The following is a 22,983-nucleotide window of genomic DNA, read 5'->3' as shown; positions in this document are numbered from 1 at the left end:
TGAAGGGCGCGGGCTCGGCCGACGAAAGTTAGGGGAACTCAAGGTGAAGTTTTCGACAAAAGAGAGAAGTTCTGCTTGATCCTCCATAGAACTGTGTGACGGATGTGATTTAGTAAGGTTAGTTGGTTGAGTTATTGGTTTGTCGTTAGTATGTTCAAGAGCAGAGTGGGGTAATGCAGTAGGATGGGAACCAGTAGGATCAGATGGATTCATGTTGTAGTTGATAGATGAGTGAGATAAAAGAGATTGATTTGAGTTAGAAAAAGATGAGAAGGAATATTTGCAACTATCTTTGAATAATTCAGGTCGGAGACAATGATTCCAGACAAGCGAATTTGGTTTACGATTATTAATTAGCATACAGGTTTCTGATTGGTCAATTTCGTAACAACATGACTTAACGCCCTCACTCGGTGAGAGACCGTACGCGCGAATTTGCATAACGTGATTTGATTGGTCGAGAAAACAGTTTGATTTCAGAGTTTGAGGCACAACGACCTCTTGCGACTGGGAACATATTTTACTAGCCGAATCAAGTATATTGAGTGTATTAATAAATGATAAGGCCGAATTAAAAGCCTCAATAGACTTTACAACAAAAAGTTCATCATAAATTGATGGCGCTGGAGCTGAAAAGGTTGGATGTCGAGAAAGGTAGTCCACAATGCCTAACGTAACCCCAGGCACGTGAATAACTTCGAAGTCAAAGGGTAGTAACCGGTCCGCCCAACGTGAAAGGCGCGACTGATAGGATTTGTTATTATAATTTTCGCTTAGCGCCGAAATGATGGCTTTGTGGTCGGTTAATACTTGAAAACGATTTCCCAACAAATAAGTACGAAAATGTTCGCACGCCCAAACGATCGCCAACAATTCAAGTTCATTCGTACTATATTTTGATTCAGCATTATTTAGGAAGCGTGAGGCAAACGCAGTTGGAGCCCAAACCCCTTGCTCGATCTCCTGTTCCAAACATGCTCCTAACCCGTTATGACTAGCGTCACATTTTACCCGAGACTTTTTTGAAGAATCATAATGGAATAAGTTGGGAATGTTAGCCAACAGGTTTATAATACTCTTGAAGGCATTATCTTGTTCCTCCCCCCAACGGAAAGACTGTTTATTGCATGCCTTTAAAGATTCTCGAAAATGAACGGTATAGGTGTGTAGGTCAGGTAGGAATCGTTGCAAATGATTTAACGTCCCCATAAACGAGCGGAGCTGCTTTAAAGTTTTGGGGGGTTTCAGTGATCGGACCGCATCAATCTTTGAAAATTTCGGAGAGTACCCGTGCTCATTTATAACGTAACCTAACCAAGTTAGCTGGTTTACTGAGAACTCGCACTTACTGAATTTCAATGCCCAGCCTTCTGCGTCGAGTCGCTGCATCAATCTCTCGACCAACTTATTGTGATCTTGGACATCTCCCTTCGTGACTACTAGGATGTCGTCCAAGTAACAGATTACACCTTCTAATCCGTGCAAGGTACAATCCATCGCCTTTTGAAACTCAGTCGGCATGTCAGTCAACCCATAGAACCCTGTCTTAAGTCGATAAGTCCCCGTAGCATCTCCACACAAAATATTGAAATTACAGTGACTGCTGGTAAATGATGACAACGGCAGCTGACTGAAGGCATATTTCAAGTCTAACGAGGTGAACCAGACGGTGCCAGGTACGTCTTTAGTGATTATTTGGGCCACCGAATCAACAAGTTCGTGAATATTTGGCATCTGGTATTTATTCTTCCAGATTTGCGCGTTCATCGGTTTAGCGTTTAAGGCGAGTTTTATCGAGCCATCCTTCTTGGCGGTTAGTACGATGGGTGCTATGAAATAATCGGTTGTACATTTATCCAATTTCTCAATGTGACCTTGTTTTACCAGTTGTTTGATCTCTTGAGCGACTCTATCCTGGATGTGAATTGGGACTTTACGTCCCTTCACTTGACGCGGTACCAAAGGATACTTGAAATTTGTAAACACTTTGTGGTTCTTTGATCTTCCTAATCGATTAAACACATGCGCGTATTTTTTGGCGAAGAACGAACTCCAATAATCAGAGATAGGATCTTGGCTCTGAACTTCAAGTTGCTGTACGTGTTCGGCCCTCAGTTGGGTGGTCACTACACCCAGTTGGTCTTGCAGATCTAGACCCAGCAGATTTCTTGTTCGGTTCTCAGAAACAAGGAAACAAGCCTCTTCCACTTTCCAACCACTAGACGAGATCGGGAGACAAACTGAGCCAAGGAGGCGAATCGGTTTTTTATTGTAATCGACATAAAGAGTGTCTACGGGGTACCGTGCCACATCTCGAAATTGGAAAGACGGGTTGCGTTGTAATATTAAATCGCAAGTACGTTTATTAATAAATGAGACCGGACTTCCAGTGTCGATAGTTGAATAGAAAAAACTCAATCCCGTACGCAGTTGGATACTAAGACTTCTTGGTTTTCCCTTGTTTGATCTGAGGAGCTCAATGCTATCTATCTGAACAGCACTTTCTAGCTGTAATACACTGTATTCAGGTTCGCTATCATAATCTGCATCTATAAAGTTGCAATCGATTGAGGGGTCTGTCACTGCCTCACTATCATCGACCAAATTGACACGCCGTCTTGATGAATTACAACATTTGGCAAAGTGACCTCGTTTTTTGCAAAGATTGCATGTAACCTCTCGAGCGGGACACGACTTTCTGTGTTCCAGGCTAAAAGGATTGCCACAGAAATAGCATGCTTTGTTGCTTTTGTTACTTTGTGTGTTTTGTCGATTATAGTTGTTCTGAGGAGTATTCCGCTTTCCTCTAGATGACTGTATCGAGAAAGTGGGCTCTTGTTTTACCTTGATGCCGGTAACCTGGTTATGCGGGAGTAGTTTTTGGAACTGGGCCGACGTGCTAGCTCCCTTTTCACACTCCAGGGCGAGTTGAAATGTATCCTCTAAGTTTGCTTTTGCTTTAATCAATTGCTGTTGAACATCCACATCACGAATTCGTCCTATGAAAAGATCTTTCAGAGTATCCCTCTCTTGAGCACGTGGCCAATTACACAAGGCAATTTGAGCCTTGAGACGAGCGTAAAATGAAGAAAAAGTATCATTTTCCAACATAAAGGTGTTATTGTACAGTTTAATGCGCTCGACAGTAAAATCGCGTTCTATCTTGAATAGTACTTCGCAAGCCTGGTGAAAATCCCGAAACGAGGTAACACTAATGTCCGTATGCGGGTAAGAATCCGCGAAGCGTCTTTTTCCTTCGTTTCCTAGAGCGAAAAACAGCCGTGACTTCAGACGGGCTTCTGCTTCATGATAAAACCAGTTTAGGCCTATTCTAGGGCCTTTCCTTCTGCGCTCGGTATTGAAGTCATTAACACGACGAATCGCTGCCTGATCTCTGAGGAGACGTGCATCGGTCTCCGCAGCGGTTTCCGTTGCACCTACAGTCTCAGCTTTTGGAGGTGGTTCGTCTATAACCTCCACGGGTTCTATTAAGACATCCTGCGGGTTCAGATTATCTTTCAACCCCACTGCCAGGAAGAATTGTCCAATCCAAGATTCCCAAAGAAAAGGCGGGTTAATCGAAGGTTTTGCCCAAAACGGAGGAATACCCAACAGGTCAGTCCTGTCTTCGTTCACAGGAACTGCTGGCTGCGCCATGACATTTGCCGAGATTTAGAGGACAAAACTAGGTTGTTCGTAATTGTGAATTGTTAGATTGGTTGTTTAGATTCTTGGTTATTTAGATTTAGTTTGTCAGGCTCTGACTAATAGAAATAAATTTAACAAAAGTGTTGAATAAAGTTTACATGTAACAAGCGATGAAAAGAACATAAGAGTGAATCACACACAGTGTGTCACTCAGACAGGCCAAACCAGTGACCTTGAGCGGACTGGTATAAAAATCTGCAGCATGGCTGCAAAAGGCAATATAACAAATGAGGTACTAAATGTCGCCTCATCACAAGACCTATCATTTGGATTCTTGACTGTATTCGGAAAAATTGCAAAAAAATGCATGAATTAAACAATTTTTTACTCTATTCTATTTAATTTTTTTTGCTTGTGAAATTACTAAATTACTCATTTCTGTAATTCTTCAAACTCTTTCTTGTTTCAAACTTTCAACCTTTGAAACCAAAATGCATCATTAAGGAATTCAAATCTTTGATTGAAAGCCTAACTAGTCTTTTGAAAAGGTCGTAGATTTGCGATTACTTCACTGAACATACCCTGAAGTTTTCAAGACAAGACAAGAGGTTACAGACTGAAAATTCCGTATTTTCAGGACAATTTGTTGAACTTGATGTGGTTTCAAATCTTGTTTTCGGAGCGGAACCTTATTATTGGCTGTTCCGTCCAGCTTAAACCCACATTCAAAAATTAACGGATTATGATCAGGTTTTAAAAAAGTGTTAATCAGGTTTCTTCAGATGTTCCGCAAAGTATTTCACAAAGTTTTCGTTTTTTATACAAAAGGCCACTGAAAATCAGTATTGAAATTCAATTTTGCGTCCATGTGATTGTTCAATTTTCCTAATCAACATCAGTTCCTCTTTTCAAAAATTTTGTTCAGGTTTTTCTTTAAAATCAAATTCCTTTTTAATGAATGCATTTTATATTTTGTTAAAACGATATAGTATTTTTCTAGTTTGAAAGCTATTGATTTGCCACTAAATCACCAAGGAATGAATATGCTTTCACCGAGTTTGTAACATTATGTAGATTATTGATGATTTGTTTGCACAGGGGTGGTTGATTGATTGAACCCTGAGAAATTCCACAGATAGTAGTTTCAGTTTTTGATTGTTATTTGAGAATGTAGATTGGGATTTCGTTGTTCGCAGTTTTCAGCTTATTGCAAAAGCGCTTCAAGGATCAAAGAATGAACGTTTTCCTGATGCTTATTATCTCATATATGTTTTGCTCGGATTCTTTTCCTTGCCTTCTAAAAAATCTTCCATTAACCAAAGTAGGAATGTTGACCAAATCAGCGTTAACTTGAACTAATTTTTAGTCAAACTTTTTTGTCCAATAACAAAATAATGTGCGTTTGAATTAGCTTTTGGCTCAATCTTTTGTTCAGTTATCTGGTGACTTCAAGTCTTATGAATTGGGTCTAATGAGGTTGAGGTAAGACAAAAAAACATTTTAAAAAGAATTTGTTGTCAATTTTTTCTGACGATAACGATGTCTCTTTCCGTTTTTTATTCTTTTGAATAAGTCTTTTAATTTCAAGCTAGAAAGAAATTGAAAAATTTATTTTGTGGGAAACTTGCCAAAAGAAATCAATTTTTTTTTGGTTGCTTACAAAAAAAATTGGAGAAAAAGTTTTTGATGTGTTTCAAACTTTGATACGTTTCAAACTTTGTCGTTAAACTGATACCCTTTGCATGCAAGGAGTTTGTTCAGCTTTTATTTATTTTCTTGACTAGGTTCGCTGATTTGCTGCATTTATCCAATAGTTCACTGAATAGTGTTCCGTTTCTGCATCGCTTTTAGACTTACTTTGATTAATTGGTTTTTATTTGTAAAAATCAATCCAAACAACTTTTTCAGTTTCTAGATAATCTGTTTCAAGAATTTTGTTTCTTGATTCAATTTAAATAACCAACTCGTTTTTTTGCTTCCAACCATAAAATTAGTTTGTTATGTAATCGAAATTTTCTTTCTATTTTTGATTGGCTTTAGTTTCGGTTGGAGCAAAATGGCTTATGATTACAATAAATCATTTTAAAAAAATGAAAATATTCATAGTTGATTTGTTTTTTTTTCTGTTGTGCTGCCGCGAACATTGTTATAAAGTTAATTTTCCTGGTTTTTGTTTTCTAAAACGTTCCTTATTTTGCATAAATCTGCCTGAATCTGCGTAAGAAAAACGCACAATTATATTTTAAAAAGCTTATTCGTTGCTAAGTTTCAGAAAAAAACCTCTGAGTTTAAGGAGACGTCACATCCCACTTCTGATTCAAATCAGGAACATGATTGAGTAACTTACAATTTCAGGTTATAAGCACAGTTGCCTGACTGAGTGTCAGAAATCAAAAATGACAGGCCTAAAAAAATTTGTGAGAGCTTTCTGTGAATTAGTCGCAGAGATAAAATCACATAAAAGACAGACCATCGAGGAAAAAAGTCGCAGAGAAAAAAATGAAATGACAGATAGACAGCAGAGCAAAAGGAGGAGAAAATAAGCAAGAGCGACAGTGCATTGAAATAATTCAGTCATCACAAAGCATCCTAGAGTCACAAGGAAAGCTGATAGCGAGAAGAGATAGACATGACGTGAGAAAAACAGATGGATAGATGTTTTTGATAGTTCAAAGTGAAAAAATCGTTTGATGTGATCTTGTATAAACATAAAAAGCTGCAAGAGCTAAACTCGATCTTCGTCGCTGCAAAATTGAAACTCGAACTTTATTTAAAGAACAGACGTCACACAAAAAAGGCTCCAAAATTTCTGTTTATAAAAAAAAACATAAGTCTGTGAAGCAATTTTAGTTTTGCTACGACGGTGATCTTTTTTTGGTAAGAAGACTTGTGAGTTCTCGATTAGACTTAGATGAAAACACACAGGCTTATTTTTCATTAATGGGTCGTTATATACTTGCTGATAGCAAATAGATTGAATTGTTTTCATGAAATGAACGTGGAACAGTGGGTCTTTCTTCAGACCAAGACGGCTGAGGTTAAAAATGTCTAGTTCAGAGAAGCTATTGACTTTAGAAAAAAATGACGATATTGTAGTTTGGATAGCAGGTGCATGCTGTAATTTAATATCTTCATGTGACAAAGATTGTAAATGGTGAAGTAGTCTCAAAACTTACTAGAGGTTGAGCTAAAGAATTTTTTGGAAACAAATCTTGTATTCAACAAGGAAATGGGACCATTTACTCTCTATTTGGGTGAGATTTTTTCTTGAGGAACAAAGGAATGGAACATGAAACAAAAATAAAACTTGAAGACAAAGAAACAACTTTAGGGCTCAGTTTCACTAATTTTTTTATGTGAGACAGAACAGACAGAAGATTGAGGATCCTCCCGACTAATGTAGGTTTTTATAAATCATTTATTCTATTTTTTTACGAGAAAAAAATTTTCAATTTTCAGCTCAAACTAATAACTTGATTGAATACCGCATAATGTTTTTAAAATCGTTCGATGTGATATCACGAGATCAGATCTCAACACGCGGTTAACTTTCATATATTAAGAAATTAATTTACTACTCTCATATCGCTCTCTAAATCAACTGTTGATTCAAATTTGTTTTTGCTACCAACCTGTGATATTCGCTTCTTTTTATATGCTGCAATTTCATTTAAACATATTTACAATTTTTATAGTTTAGCAGGCTGATGCAGGTTTTGTTGGAGGCTGTTTTTATTCAGAATTTTGTTTTCGACAATCATTGCTTCTAACTTTAATGATCTCATATGAAGCTGTAGCTGGTCTTTCTTTTTCTCTAGTGATGAAACGTTTGGATAAAATGGCTCAAATTGTTCCGGTAATTACAGGCACCATGACAATTTTCCATTTAATCAACCTAATGTATTTAAGAAAAAACTGATTTTTATCAGGTTGAAGCACCTTTTCCCTTTTCGAATTGTTTAGTCTCCTTGCGTTATTTAAGAGAAAAAAAGTTTTTAGTTTTTTTTGTAGTTTAACAAAGATTTAACTTTCAAATTAAAAAGTTTTCATAAAAAGGGATATTGATTTCTTTTCTTAAATTTGATTTTATCAGCGGGCAATGAAGAGAAGATTACAATTATTTTAATTGTATGGTTCGAAAACAGCGATTCGTTTTTTTGGAAACAACACAAAAGTCGCGATTTATTCAATGTTCTTCTTTTCAAAATAGTAGTTTTACTTCACGTAGTGTTCAATTATTTTTAATTAAAACGCACTATTTTTTGGGTGTGGTTTTATTTCAAATTGAATAACAGAAAAAAGGTCAAATGATATGAATTTTTCTAAAAATTTAAATCAATTTTTTTAGTCAGTTTGGAAAATCCTCAACTAATGGAATCTGCTGTAAGCCTCTGCAGTGTCCGCGCCCACAAAATTTTTAATTGAATTTTTGTATTTGTTTCTCCGGCGTGGAGATCACAAGTTCTCTCTCAAAAACTTTTTTGTCTTTCGGCAAAATTGCAGGTAGTACTCATCGTTTACCTAATTTGAACCAACCAACAAATATCAAAGGGTCCACAAAAAAGTTTTTAATTCGAAAAATTTATAAAACACAACAAATTTTCAAAACCACTTCGCAATAGTACGTTTTCTCAGTTTGTTTTTTTCTCTAACGATTAAAATTATTGCAAACTTGTCACTTCACATATGATAATTTTAAAGCATCAAAAAATCCATGATTATTTTCTGTGCTGAAAATGAAGAAACTCAGTCTTGGAAATGTGTTTAAGTTTCTTAAGTTCTTAATATTTATAGAAACAATATCTTTTTTGTCATCATAAGCAAATTTGACTATGAATGTTGGATATAACACACTTGTACCCATCCCCGGTCAACTATAGGGGCATGTTTTATTTCAAAAAGCTGAAAAACTATAAGCTAGATAATCTTTGAAAAACTACATTGTGTCAAATAACACATAGTGATTCTTAGGTGAGTCAAACTACCTCGTTCTTGAGCTTTTTATCGTTTATTTTTTCGTTTTGTACAATATCAAATTTTCAATTTTACTTTTCGTACAACCCTCTAAAAATCTCCTTTTTTGGAGATCTTTTGGCACGAAACCGTGTGAGACGCTCAGAGGAAATGTAAATAAGGTCTTCAAAGGTTTCCCAAGTGCTAAGCAAAAAAAAAATGCTGAAATCTCTCTTTAAAATATTTTTTTTTCATAAGCTTTCAATTAGTCCGAAAAATATAAAAGAAATAGTTTCATTATTTATCTTCCAGGAGGGATAACGTTTTAAGAAAGGTTTCCTTACGGAAAGGATAGCTACTTTTGTTTTCAATACTGTTGGTTTGGAGTTTAAGTTTTTGGTCTTTAATTGCCGATTCGAAAACTTCAAAGTATTGAGAATTTAAACAAGTGATAAGCAAAAAAACCATGAAACGTTCCAATTGAGAAAGAATTTACCGACCGTTCCTTGAGATCGTTTTCGCAACTCTATCATTTTTTCAATAGCAATTCCTTTTGTTTCAATGGTTTCAGTAAAAACGTTTAGTGCTCTTCTCCTGGCAAAGTTTAATTTTGAATAGGTTTGCGCCTTCTCTCGTGTCCCACAGTAAAAAATCACGAAGTCCTTTTGGGACTCAATTGTTGAGTCCTGAAATGCCCATTCGCCATTTTTTTGCCTCACTACAACCCTGTTTTGAGTCAAGACTAAAAATTAGCATTAAAAAATTGAAAAAACAGCGATCACTCTCAACGATTAAAAGCTGCATTTTTTAATCAAGTAGCAAAAATCATTGCTGATGCATAAAAGGTAGAGAAATAAACTTCCAAACTCTGTACCCGAAAAGCAAGTTTTAGTGATGAAAAATTTGAATTCTCAATGGTTTTTCGAAAAGGTTCTGCTGAAGACAACACTTCCATCAGCATTATGCATTCAGCTACACTAACTCGAAGTGATACTTGTACCATAATACTTTGATTTAAAGGAAATCTCCAAAAAACTTAGAGACCTATGTAGGCTCCCACAGCATGAAAGAGAATAATTAGTTTCATCAGACAAACCAATTTCACAGAAACTGTAAAAATGAGAATGAACAGAATGTGCCAACAAGTCTTGTCATTGATTAAACGCAGCTGGTTTTTGTCTGACAAATTTTGTGGTTCTCAGCGCTGAAACATTGATAAATTTAGCTGATGCTGTGTTTCATGCCAAAACGAAGTTAAGTTTTGTTCAACTCATTTATTTTTCCGAATTAAAACGTGTACAAATCTGTACATACTCTTTTTTGATTCTGTATAACATTGTATTGAAACCAATTCTAAGCTACAAAAACTAGAAATAGTTATTTTTGTATATCATTTTTAAATATTTGGCTTAATTAGAAAATTTGTCGATTCAGTTTCTAAATAGAAAATGAACTTATATTTCGAACCAGTTTGGAAAAATTATGATTGATCCTTCAGAAGTCAATCACGCAGAATATATATATATATATATATATATATATATATATATATATATATATATATATAGATCAGAAAAAAAAGTAATTGTAGAAATCCTTCAACCTTTGTTTCGGTTTAAAAAACTTTTGGTACTTTATAACGTATACTTCGCAAAAAAACTTTGACCTTGAAAAAAGAGATATAAGTTATTTTGAACAAAAATTTTTTAAGATTTTCACAATAGATCAGTCAATTTTTGAAAAAGTGAGCACAACCAAGAGAAGGTCCCTAAAACCAATAAAAACAAAATAAGTTGCCATATCGTTGCCACAACTTCCCGAAATGAAAAAAAAATTGGCGAAGGATTCGCTGTTTTTAGCTAATTTTGAAAACGTGACAAATTTTTAATAAGTCAAATTGTGTAGAAGGCCCATTATTCATAAAATTGGAACTCAAAAGTTTTTGAAAAAAGTGTCTCGACGTTGGCAGAAGCTGTTATTTGCTTTCTAAAAAATTGAACAATTTTTCTAAGTGTTGAGACATGCTTGTTTTCAGACTAAATTGAAAGATTTGACCAGAGATTTAAATGTGATGATGTTTAAAATGTTAAAAAGCAAGTTAAGCTTTTTTAAACATTGAGAAAATTTTCGATAGGTTTTTCAATCTGCAAACTATGACTGTTCAGGTTTTTACACGATACTACGCTTGATAGCTTATGATAATTTTTTAAGTTTTTTAATATTAGATAAAACCCACAGATCCTGTGCCATAGTTTTTCCCATTTCTGTAATTTGTCGGAACAACATTATTAAATAGCGCAACCCAAAATGTTAAACAACGTTTTTATTGGAAAAAAATTGATCAAATTGTTTACCAAAACTCAATCTAAAATAACGAATCCACCGATAACCGCAAGGGTTTATTAACTGTTTCCAGTAGTTTTAGTTTTTCATACTTCTTTGCATGCAAAACCAAGTGCCTTAAATAATCCTCGGAGTGTGTTAATTGCTTTATCATGAAAAAATATTTTCAATTGAGATATATATACTTCGATCTCAAAAACTTCCATAAGTTGTTTGCAGTGTCAAAGAATAGCTAATATGCAGTGTGCTTTTTTGAGCAAGTGAAATGAACAAGTAATTCTGATGGTTACAATTAAATCTTTTGTTTGAATGAATGTATTTCATTGATCCGGACAAACCACTTTTCGAAGCTTCATGCAGTTTTTCTGTGATATTAAAAAATAGCCTGAAAAAAATTTAAATAAATGTCAGCAGAAAATTGATTTTCGAAAGTTTTTGCTGAGGAACTGTTTGATGATATTGCTCGGACCACTTTGAATTTGAAAAACAAATGGCGCAGGATTCGTTGATATCAACTAATTTTGAAAAACCTGACGAAATTATCATAGGTTCAATTGTGGTTTTGTGTAGAAGCCATTTTTGTATAACTGGGAAAATTAAAACCTTTCGAAAATCTGTCTTGAAGTTACGCATTGTTCAACATGGAGACTAATTTCGATACATTTTTAGGCTGCAAATAATGGCTGTTAGGGCTTTAACAAGATGCCACGCTTGATATCCTATGATAATTTAAATGGTCATACCAGGGCAAATTCTTGAAGTCTCTAGTGTATTTTCAGGTGCTTCAAGAACAATTTGCTTCGAAATTACTGATTGTTTTCAAAAAATATAGATCGTTTACTATTTTCAAAAATTTTCCTCGCAGGTAAGTTAAATTTGCAAAACGATATATTTCAGATCTATTAGCGCATTATTGTGAAAAAGCCATACCCTGAATGAACAAGGACTTTTTTTCGAGCCGGATTAGGTAGCAGTATTTTTTTCTGCGTTTAAACAAAATTTCAGAAAAGTAGGGATAGCCGGCTACTGTGCAAGTAGCACTGAACGTTCAGCAGACTAAATTCTTATATATTTTTTTCAAATTCGCGTTTTTTTTTTGTCGTTGCTAAATAAATAAGCTTGAAAATTTTCGGCATATCTGAGAGTCAAAGTAAAATAAACAAATTGAAAAACTATTTTTCAAGAAAAATGTCTAGAAAAACGAAAAAAAAAATCAAAAAAAATTAATTGTTTTCAAATTTTTTTGTAGTTTTTGCTTTCTGATGTTTTTGTTTCAAAAAAGGCGCTAAATTACTTCAAAAAATCTAACGTTACTCGAGTAAAGCTAAGTTATTACGCATTGAATTAAGCTATTGTATGCCTGCTCGCTCGCTTTATTCGCTTGAATTAAGACGAAAAATCGAAAAATTCAAAGCGGTTTTTCACGACACTGGATTATTTTGAGTTTTTTAAATGTCGTTTGAATCACGAATGCAAGGGCTTTAATATGATATATCAACCAACTCTCTCCAATGATTATTTGTGGTAGCTGATTTTGTGTGGAGAAAAAAGAAAAAAAGAAAAAACTAAAACATTCAAATACAAAAATTGTCCCCATTTTTAAATGGTCGGAACAACTACGCGGATTTATTTTCCCAAATGGACCGATTGGGCGATTTTCAATACCTCATTTATATTTGATTTTCTTTTCAAATTTTAGCTAAGAGCATCAATGACTTTTATATGATATATTTAAAAAGGTAAACTCGGTCTATAAAAAATTCCAAATTAATGTGACTCGGATGTACAAACCCCTCCCCCCTTATTTATTTAGGGGGGTGAAATACTGGTTGTTCATAAATCAACTTTGAGGGCAAATTAAATTGATCTAATTAATCAAAAAATAATAATTCAAGAATAACTTCACTACTAGCTTCGAAAGTCAGATCGGATCTACTTAACAATCTCCCCCCCCCTTTTCAAGAAAGGTGGGGGGAGATTGTTAAGTAGATTACTTGCAGCGAATTTTCGACCGATCAGAATGCAGCAAAACTCGATATTACAAACAACACTCTAGTGCGAATTTACTGTTTTTTTTTACAGGGGTCGAGATTCTTTAGCCGATACAATAGGGGGAGATTTTTAAGTAGATCCGTCAGATCAATAAGTTCACCGTTTTTTTAAACAGCTGAGAACCAAAAATTTTTAAGCAATTAGTGGCGCGAGAAAAGCAATAGAGTATATGTTTTGCTTCAAAATATAAAAAAATATGTGCAATCCTTTAATTAAATCAAGCGATATTTAATTATAATCCCAGATTTGAAATAAGTCCCTTAATTTGATAATACAATTTATTCATTCTTCATGTACACATCAAGAAGCAAGTCACCGCTTTTTGATGTTATTTTTCAACTGAGTCGATTGCAGTTGGTGAGACAATAGGTGTTTGTTGCATCTTCAAGTTGAAATTTGATCCAATCTCGCAATCAAGTCATTCACCCCTTCCAGAATCGTGTAGAGGCTAGCTAAAACCCGCAACAAGATTTTTTCGGCCATTTTGCGTTTTAGTTTCACAGTTTTGCGTAAAACTAAAGTTACTGACAAACTGATTGCGACAATTTGTCATTAACTAATATTTAACTTTTAGTTATGATGACAAACTGTTGCCATCAATTTCAGATGAACCATATTTTTAAGAACAATATTCTATTAGTTAATGACTACGCTGATTAGATTTCTATTAGATTTCTCTTAGAAAAACTATTAGATTTCGTACACGAATAAGAGACTAAATTTTTTCGGCATAACGGATTTAGGTCATATATTGAAACTATTAGCATCGGGGGGCGAATCAAAGTTTTTCTTGTGGGGGGAAGGGGTTTTCAAAAAATTTTCGAAACTTTTGTCGACCCTTTTTTAGGTCTGTGATATGCGTTGCGATATCGAATTGAAAACAAGTTGGAATTCAATACTGTATTCTGAATATTGAATTTAGATTTTCTCTTTTCTTTGTTTTCTTATGTACTGAGAGATAGATCATTGTTAAGTACTCTGATCTCTCACTTAGTCTCAGTGTCATCACTTATGTATGACCTTGAGCGTACCATAAAATAATGATTTAACACCAGAGGTTGGCTGTACATACGTATAATAAATACTGCTACTGCAGTAGCGGTATGACACACCCCCCTCGGTGAAAGAAATAAATTATACAACATCAGTAGGATAATTTATTTAAAAGAGTTCAATTTACTCAGTTCTGAAGAAAGTCTTTTAGATGGATTATGTAAATTTCAGTTTTCCTCCAGCTCAATTTCCCAACTCGGGTTCCAATCTACTCCTTCATCTAAAGTAGCATATCCGAATTTTCGCATAAATAAATGTCTTTCGAGTCGTCGCACTTTTGACTCCAAGGGTCTATCGTCCCGATCTTTGAAATCTCTCAGTTGGTTTCTGTATTCTTTAAGTGCCTCCTTTAAAAGACCTCTTCCTGTAAGATTTTCGGATATTTCTTTTATTGAATGTTTTATCGGATCTCCGAATCGTTTGGGTTCTTTGTTCTTTGTTTGTCTAGAACTTCGTCGAACACCTGACTCTTCCGCACTTGATTCGTCCGAGAATCCTTGTGGTGGTTCGAAGTTTGTATCCAATTCTGAGCCTTTTTGAGGATTTTCTCTAAGTTCATCCGCAACTCGCTGCACCCCTCTTTTTAACAGTTGGTCCGCGTACTTCTCCCAGTCAGACGGTGCCAAATTTCTATTGTGAAACGTCTCCACTATATCTTCCAAAGGGGTGTGCGCGTCAATGCCCTTCAGTTTCGGACGCTGTTTGATTTTCGGCGTAGAGCTCGACTGGATTTTGGTATCTGCTGTGACCGAATCCGGCTTAGATATTGCTTGCTCTTGTTCCGAGTTGACTGCAGTCGCAGTTTGGTTTGCGTTGGTTCCCTGTTGTTGCTTGCTTCGGCTTTTCTTCTCTTTTCCGCTCTTTTCCGGCTTATTCGTGTTTGTTTCCTCTGCTGATTTTGGTCCCGCCAGGTTTGGTTTAGCTCTTTTTATTGCAAGATTCAGTCCTCCCCCGGCTTCTGTGTCCTTAGAAGTGACTATTGTTTGGCTCTTCTGAAAGCGCTCTGTTGGGTTCATTTCATTTGCAATTTCCATTTCTCCTTGGAGTTCATCCTCCGATTCCAGTTCCTCTAGTAGTTCTGGAGAACTGACTCGCTTGAACTTTCTTGTAGGTTCCGACGATGGACTTTTACTTGTGCTTCTCTGTTTTTCTTGTGTAAGTACGGTTTTTGATTGAGCTATGTCCGATTTTCTATAGATCGAACCGGCCGATGTCTTAATTGTTGATTCCGTTTCTGAAGCTATTTTCCCCTTTAATGGTCTGGTTAGGGCTTGTCCGCTTTTCCTTAGAGGGTCCTTTCTAAGTATTGTCTTGGGTGGTGACTTGCATTGGTTTTCTACTTTATCTTCCACGAATCCTTTTTCCCAAGAGTAAATCATTTCTTTTCGAAGATCGGGATTGAGTTGACCTGTCTCGTCCACTAATTTCCTGATGTCATTTTTAGCTGCATCCCTTCTTTCGTAGTTCCATCGGGCATTTGCCTCCAACAATTCCTTTAGGGCTTTGGCTCTTTCTTTGTCTCTGTCCGATGTTATCTGCTGCTTGTGCAGTGGGCTTGTATCCCTGCTCAGTTGTCCCTTGCGCACTATCTTGAGATTCTCTCTCGACTGATCAATCCTCCGTTTCATTTGAGACGCAGTCAGTGCTGAGCGTTCCAAGTGTTGTTTGTCTAAAGAATCAGAATTATTTAAAAACCTATCCCTCACAATTTTAAATTCTGTTTTTGGTAGTCTGCCGAAATGTGCTTGGAACGGGGATACTTGAATTGTTTTCTGCTTGTTCCATCGTAAATCTCGCATTATAATACTGAGACATAATTTGATTGATTTATTATTTTCATCGAGCATCATCACTCCCAGTCTTCTTTTTATTGTTTGAATTGTACGTTCAACCAACCCACAACCTCTGTGATCCCCCACCGGACAGAATTTTTGTTCGATATTAAGTTCCGAACAAAATTTTTTTAGAGTTTTTCCCTTAAAGCCTGAAAATTGATCCGAGCGAATTGATTCAGGGACTCCATGTGTGTCGATATATGATCTCAAGAATTTTGCTGTGCTCTTTCCACTTGTGGATTTTGTAACCTTCACTGATGGAAATTTTGAGAATCGATCAATAGCTACTAAAAGATAGATTTTTTTTCCTTTCTGATTTTCTATAGGCCCCGCGTAGTCTAGTTGTACCTCCTGTCCCGGCTGCGTGAGCAGTGGCAGTGGTTTTGACGAATTTTTCGAAATAAGGTATTTAACATTCTTACCATATCTGGTACAACTACGGCACTCCTCTGCCAAATTCACGATGTCCTTATTCATGTGTGGCCACCACAGATATTGCGCTGCTCCCAACATCGCTTCCTGTCCTGGGTGTCCCCGATGTATTCGTTTGAGGACAGCTTGTCGTAGTTGAACTGGTACCGCTAGCCGATTATTGACTAAGATGCAGTCGTCCTGAACTGCCATCTGCGACCACAACGGATTTGTATAGGGTCCCATCAATTCGAATCCTTGTTTGTCCCTTCTCTCTACCACTCTCCTGAGGCGGTCCATCCACGTGTCTTCTGTGGTCAGTTCTGCTAGTAAGTTTTTGTCGAACAGTTTTGCGAGGTTGTCCAGAATCTCTACTTGTTGCTGCTTTTGCAGTCTTGATTTTCCTAGACCCTTTGGCGGTTGAATTGAGCATACTTCCTCCTCACTCTCCGCCTCTTCTGTGGTTGTAAGGTCGACTTCTAATACATTCACCTCACTGAGTTTTCGTTCTGTCGATGCGATCGGTTTTGACGATGTTGGACTTGATTCGTCTTCCAAATTGTCCCTGACTTCTTGAGTATCGGCCACCAGTTCTCGATTTTCCTGAACATTGTTTTCTCCGCCTATTAGCTGCCAGAATGAGAGCAGTCTTTGGTCCGCTATTCGTTGTTGTTCCGGTTCCAGTGACCATTTTACTCGTTGTGCTTGACGTGTTTCGCTGTCTGAGCTGTCCCTATTTTTTCTGCCTCCTCGTATAATTTTTCTCGTACGTTGTACTGTCTCTGTGATCTCCTCCTCTCCCGAGAGTTCGTTATTGGTGGAAAATGATCGGTTCCCATTTGGGTCCATTAGGCTTTCTTCACGCTCCTCGTTCCGCCAATCTTGTGGTGGGCTGGACCACCAGTCGTATGTTCTGTTTGCATTTTCTGACATCTCGATTCTTGAGTCTGTTTTTTCTATTTTTTTTCGGTACTGGTCGTTTTTTCGTTTTGCAATTATTTAAGACTGACTGTTTGCTGGGTTGATTTGACAAAAGAGTGATTTGTTTCTGTTGAACTGTTGTGTTCAGCTGTTTTTGGAGTCGTGGAAACTGTTTTCTCTCGTTCCGGTCGAGCTTTGTTCGGTTTTGACCGTTTTGGTTGCTATAGCAACCATTACTTGATGACTGTTTCCTAACATTCCTTCTAGAACATTCTAGAACGTTTTCGTTCCGGTTGAGCGACCTTGAATCTTTAAGCCTACTGTTCCAGCAGTCGAACGCTTCATGAAAAGAGTTTATTGTTGCTACTACAAACTTTTCGTCTAATTCTGATTCGGGCCAGGGATCATTGAAAGGATCACGCGATAAATAATCAACTATGCCCATGTCCCTCCCCGGAATGTGAACTATGTTGAACTGATACGGCAGTAACCGGTCAACCCACCGGGTTAGGCGTGATTGGTAGGTCTTGTTCGATTGATTAACATCCAGTGCTGTTGTAAGCGCTTTATGGTCAGTTGCGATGGTAAATGGTTTCCCCAGAAGGTAGTGTTTATATCTATCTACTGCCCAAACAACTGCCAATAATTCCAACTCATTTGTTGAATATTTTTTTTCTTGCGCATTTAGGTATCGGGATGCGAACGAAATTGAGACCCACAACCCTTCATCATTTTGTTGTTCTAAAGTGGACCCTAGTCCATCATGGCTAGCATCGCATTTAACTCGTGTTTCACGATTTGCATCGTAATAATGCACTTTCGTAATATTCGCCACAGCTCCTTTTATAGCATTAAATGCTTCTGTGTGAACATCCCCCCACTCGAATTTTTTCACCGGTAGTTTCATGTTTTTTAACTTTTTCTTTTGATTTTCTTCTTTAAGAAGTGGTCTTAATTTTTCTGTCAGACTTGCTACGTTAGGTATAAATTTAGCTAAATGATTTATACTTCCTAGAAATGACCTTAGTTGTCATTTGGGCGGGTTCAAGTTTACTACCGCTTCCGTTTTAGTGATCTTCGGTCTAACCCCTTCTTCTGAGAGATGATGACCCAACCAATTCACTTCTTGTTTGAAAAATTCACATTTTGATAGTTTCAGTGCCAAGTTTTCCGCATCCAATTTCTTTAATACTGCTTCCACTAGATTGGCATGTTCGATTTCACTTCCCTTTGACACAATAAGTATGTCATCCAGAAAACAGAACGTGTTTTTAGCGTGATTGATGGTTCTATCCATAGCCTTTTGAAATTCAGCTGGCATATCTGCTAGTCCGTAGAGTCCTGTCAAGAATCTGTAAGTTCCGGTTGCTTTTCCGCCCACAATGTTAAAGTTGCATTGCCTAGCTGTATCCGCAGCTAATTTTAGTTGACTGTACGCATATTTCAAATCTAACACCGAAAAATATAGCGTACCCTTTTTGTTTTCAGTTACAATCTGGCTTACCCCATCAATAAGTTCATCTACATTTGGCATTTGGTATTTGTTTTTGAACAATTGTCTATTGATTGGTTTCGCGTCCATTGCCAATTTTATTGAGTCGTCCTTCTTTACTGTTATCACAATCGGGGCGATAAAGCAATCACTTGTACACTTATCAAGTTTTGTTATATGACCTTCTGTCAATAACTTCTCGATTTCTTTTTCGACTTTATCTTGTATATGAATTGGGATTCTTCTCCCCTTTTCTTGTATCGGACATAGTGGGTATTTGAATTTTGAACTGACGATGTGGTTTTTAGAAATGCCTTGCCTTTCGAATAAGTTCTTAAATTTATTTAAAAATATTTCTTTCCAACCTTCCGACTGCTCGCACATGAGCACGTCAAACCTGGTGAGTTCTTTTGGCGCTGTTCTTTGTGTAGTCACTATTCCCACTTGTCCTTGCAAGTCTAATCCCATGATGCATCTAGTTTTTCGCTCTGATACCAGAAAGGTTGCGCCCTTAACTTCCCAGCCCGCTGACCTCAGATTGGTTTTTAGGGCTCCCAGGATACTGATCGGTTGTTTGTTGTAGTCCACAAATTTTGTTTGTAAGTTCAATTTGTCAGACGGTATGAATCTCACTTTATTTGATTTTTCCATGATTTCTTTCGTCGTTGCCCAGTTAAGAAATGAAACAGGGCTACCAGTATCCACTGTTAGCTGAATAATCTGGTTATCTATTCGTACCATAGCCTTTAGTGACTTTACGCGGTTCAATGTTGGATCTCGAATAGAGTCTATTTTCTGAACTCTAACCACTTTGCCGTTTGTTTCTTTTCTCATATCATTTATTCGATCTTTCACATATTTTGAAACTCGTTCATTTTCCGGTTGTTGAGTTTGTATCAACATGACTTCAAATTCACTACAAGACCCAACACCTTCACTGATCTGGTCGCATTCCACTATCGATTCTTCCGAATCTTCCGCAACTTCACTTACTTGTTGTGATCTGCACATTTTAGCGAAATGATTTGGTTTACCACAGTTTTTACAGTCCTTTCCCATCGCTGGACAATTTTTTAGGTGTCATTGTTCAAACGTCCTTCCACATCTATTACATGGTTTTGTTTTCGTGTTTTGATTTTTGTTATTATTCTGTCTGTTATTATTTTCTCTTCTATTTGGAGTTTTGGTTTTCCCCCCCAAATTTCGAACTGCCATTACAGGTTCCTGTTTTATTCTTACACCCGATGTGTAATTGCTACTTGATCCTCCTGCCGCCGCAGCATTAGTCTTTTGAAATGCCATTGTGGTTAACTTGCTATGTTCGAATTTTATAGCCCTTTTTAGAACTTCCTCTGGATCCAGGGTTTCGAATGTCAACGTGTCCTGTAATGTCATGTTCTTCATCTTCGAGATGAACAAGTCTCGCACTATTTCATTTTCCAATGTTCCTAGTTCTGATCGGGCTGCTTGAGCAGTTAACGCTGCGTGGAATGATTCCAGAGATTCTCCAGGTTCTTGCATTCTCGTAAATAACTTGTATCTCTCGTATGTTACACATTTCACTTTTTGAAACGAGACTTCTGCCAACTCTGTTACTTCTCTGAACGTCATTTTCGATATTTCTGCGTGCGGATTCTTTTGTAGGAATCTTTTCTTTCCCTCAGTGCCCAAAGATAGAAATAGTCGTGACACCAATTTCTTTTGTACTTCGTTGTAGAAGACATTGTGTCCGACTCGTGGGCCTCTTGTTCTTTTCTCTTCGTTCTCCAATGCTACTCTGTCTCTAGCTAGTTTATCTCTAAGAATTCTGGCGTTCCTCGCATCTTCGTTCTCCCCATCCCTGGGCGTTTCCGGGCGTGGTGGTGGTTCCTCTAATATGTCTTTTGGTTCTTCCAAAATAATCTCTGGGTTCACATTTTCTTTGACCGTAACCGCCATGAGAAATTGTTCGAACCAGATTTTAAATTGCTACGGAGGGTCTAGATTCGCTGATGCCCAAAATACCGGGATTCCCATATCCGTTCTGTTGTCTTGAGCTGCGAATCCTGCTGGCTGCGCCATGTGATATGCGTTGCGATATCGAATTGAAAACAAGTTGGAATTCAATACTGTATTCTGAATATTGAATTTAGATTTTCTCTTTTCTTTGTTTTCTTATGTACTGAGAGATAGATCATTGTTAAGTACTCTGATCTCTCACTTAGTCTCAGTGTCATCACTTATGTATGACCTTGAGCGTACCATAAAATAATGATTTAACACCAGAGGTTGGCTGTACATACGTATAATAAATACTGCTACTGCAGTAGCGGTATGACAAGGTCGACTAAATTGATTTTGTGAGTGAACATTCCCAAGTCAGTATAAAGAGAATATTTTGACCATATTTCTGCGCCGGAATTAAGAAAAAAAAACAGGCCAAACAGGCGTTTTTAAGCACTTTTTGGAAAAATTTGACCAAAAAATTGCGCTTTTTTAGGCGAGCGCTCCCCCCTCAAAATAAGTATACATCAGTGCCTAAAGTGTTTTTGGACAAATTTTTGGGCCGGTCAGTCAAAAATGGATATCTTGAAATAGTAACAAAGCAATACGCGTCCCCCCCCCCTCAACCTCTCTGAGTCTACCCCCCCCCCCCCCCCTCAACCTCTCTGAGTCTACCCCCCCCCCCACCCCACCTGATCTGATTAGCATAATGAGTGGGACGTACCAGTGGATCCTGTAGACGGCATGAGTGCCTGATGATCTGGCACGGCGTCAGTTGCCAGTTTAGCCCCTGACTCGATTATTTTGGCTAGCTCTCCCTGGCTGATTCCGGTAGACGACGGAACAACTTCAGCGTCCTGCAAACAACATACCTGTTCATTTCCTACTTTATTTATTAAGTCAACGGTTATTTAATTTTTTTCTTTTTTTCTACGTATGTTTTATAACTAGCAAGGAAAGATGATTCATTCACGCTAAACAATTAATATGCACTCAATTAACAGATTATTTCCGAAACAGAAACCCTCAACAAACCTAACATGCAATTATTTGATCAGAAATTTCCCAAAACCCTGTTTTCAAATCTTTTTCAGTTTTCTCTTAATCTGAAAAATACATTTGATGATATATTTGTTCTTCTATACTTACGCGTTTACCAACTAAGCTACCAGGTTTCACGTTTGCCTAAAAGTCAGAACTAGAAATAAGCTCCCATTTGGAAATATAATCAAAATACAATGAATAAAATGTATGTTACTCTGTTTTTGAATTGTGTATGTAACATTCAGTTTATCCTTTTTTCTCAAAAACGGCGTTTAACTTTTATTTAAAAAAGTTAGTCGAGTGGTTAACATGGGCGGTTGCGTATTCGGTCACAGACAGTTCAACTATTTTCAAATTAAGACAAATCAGCCAAAATCAGTGAAACAATTTGGTCAGATTTTTTGGACAAATTCAACGTTTTTAAACGGGCGAGCAAAAATTGCGGCAAAACATCAAAGCCTTTAGATGCTTCAAAAAATTAGACGGCTTATGAGATTTTTTTTTCAAATGCACATAAAACAATTCATTTTAATAAAACCAACAGTAACTCATAGTAGCCGTAGAATAAAAAATCAAACTCGACAAAAACTTATACAATTTTCAAATATTGATCAAAACCATAAAAATAGAGCCGAAATTAAAATTTTTTAAGGTCAATTTTTTTTTTAGCTGAAGTGTTGAAAGATTGTCTGGTATTGGTGCCTGTCGAGGAAGCAGACGCATCAAAGCGAAAATCGACATTGCGGATTGGAACGTTATTAATTGGAACGAGCTCAGTAGTGAATCTCGCACAAATAGAGCAATGGAGGCATGGAATGAAAGCTTCAATAAGTTCGTGTCGACACAGTAACCATCTCTATCCAAGCTCATAACACGTTTTAATGCAGACTAAAAATACCCGAGATCAAAATAGAGAGACTGATGGTCAGTTACATTATTCGACATGTAATACTCGAATATTTAATTGTCAACGAGAAACTCGTGGAAAATGCGAAGAACTACAGCAAGACCAATTACCGGTACCTTTATGACCAATTTTGTACCTTTAATATAAACATGTCATACTAATTGTTGCATAACAATAAAACATTGTGCCCTTTAATTTTTGACTGATTTGTCTGAGATTTTTTGGCTGAACTGAATGTATTTGAATCTGAATAAATTGTCGGTGGTTGCCTTATCTGTGCGCCGGGCGGTTGCTGTTTTTGTAACTCAAAAAGCTATGACTACAATAATCGATGAAAGAAA

The 22,983-nt window shown here is 36.8% G+C and overlaps 1 protein-coding gene across 15 annotated transcripts in view; it reads right to left on the bottom strand.

Annotated features, from left to right (window-relative positions):
• Nucleotides 1-13,191: 13,191 nt before the first annotated feature.
• The window catches only part of LOC134854085 (uncharacterized), a 45,566-nt gene continuing 35,774 nt past the window's right edge, over nucleotides 13,192-22,983 (bottom strand). For 13 of the 15 annotated variants that reach the window (XM_063870159.1, XM_063870160.1, XM_063870165.1 and 10 more), the window contains 3 exons: nucleotides 21,841-21,876; nucleotides 21,416-21,548; nucleotides 13,192-13,448 (listed from right to left, as the gene is read on the bottom strand). In XM_063870159.1, coding sequence (XP_063726229.1) covers nucleotides 13,381-13,448; nucleotides 21,416-21,548; nucleotides 21,841-21,876 — 237 coding nt within the window. In that variant the 3' untranslated portion in view covers nucleotides 13,192-13,380. The remainder of the gene's footprint in view (nucleotides 13,449-21,415; nucleotides 21,549-21,840; nucleotides 21,877-22,983) is intronic. The other 2 variants (XM_063870169.1, XM_063870174.1) reach the window with 1 other exon arrangement.

Source organism: Symsagittifera roscoffensis, chromosome 9 (assembly GCF_963678635.1).
Source record: "Symsagittifera roscoffensis chromosome 9, txSymRosc1.1, whole genome shotgun sequence".
Lineage (NCBI taxonomy): Eukaryota > Metazoa > Xenacoelomorpha > Acoela > Convolutidae > Symsagittifera > Symsagittifera roscoffensis.
Note: the sequence above shows the minus strand (reverse complement) of the source record. Positions and strands in the feature narration are given on the sequence as shown.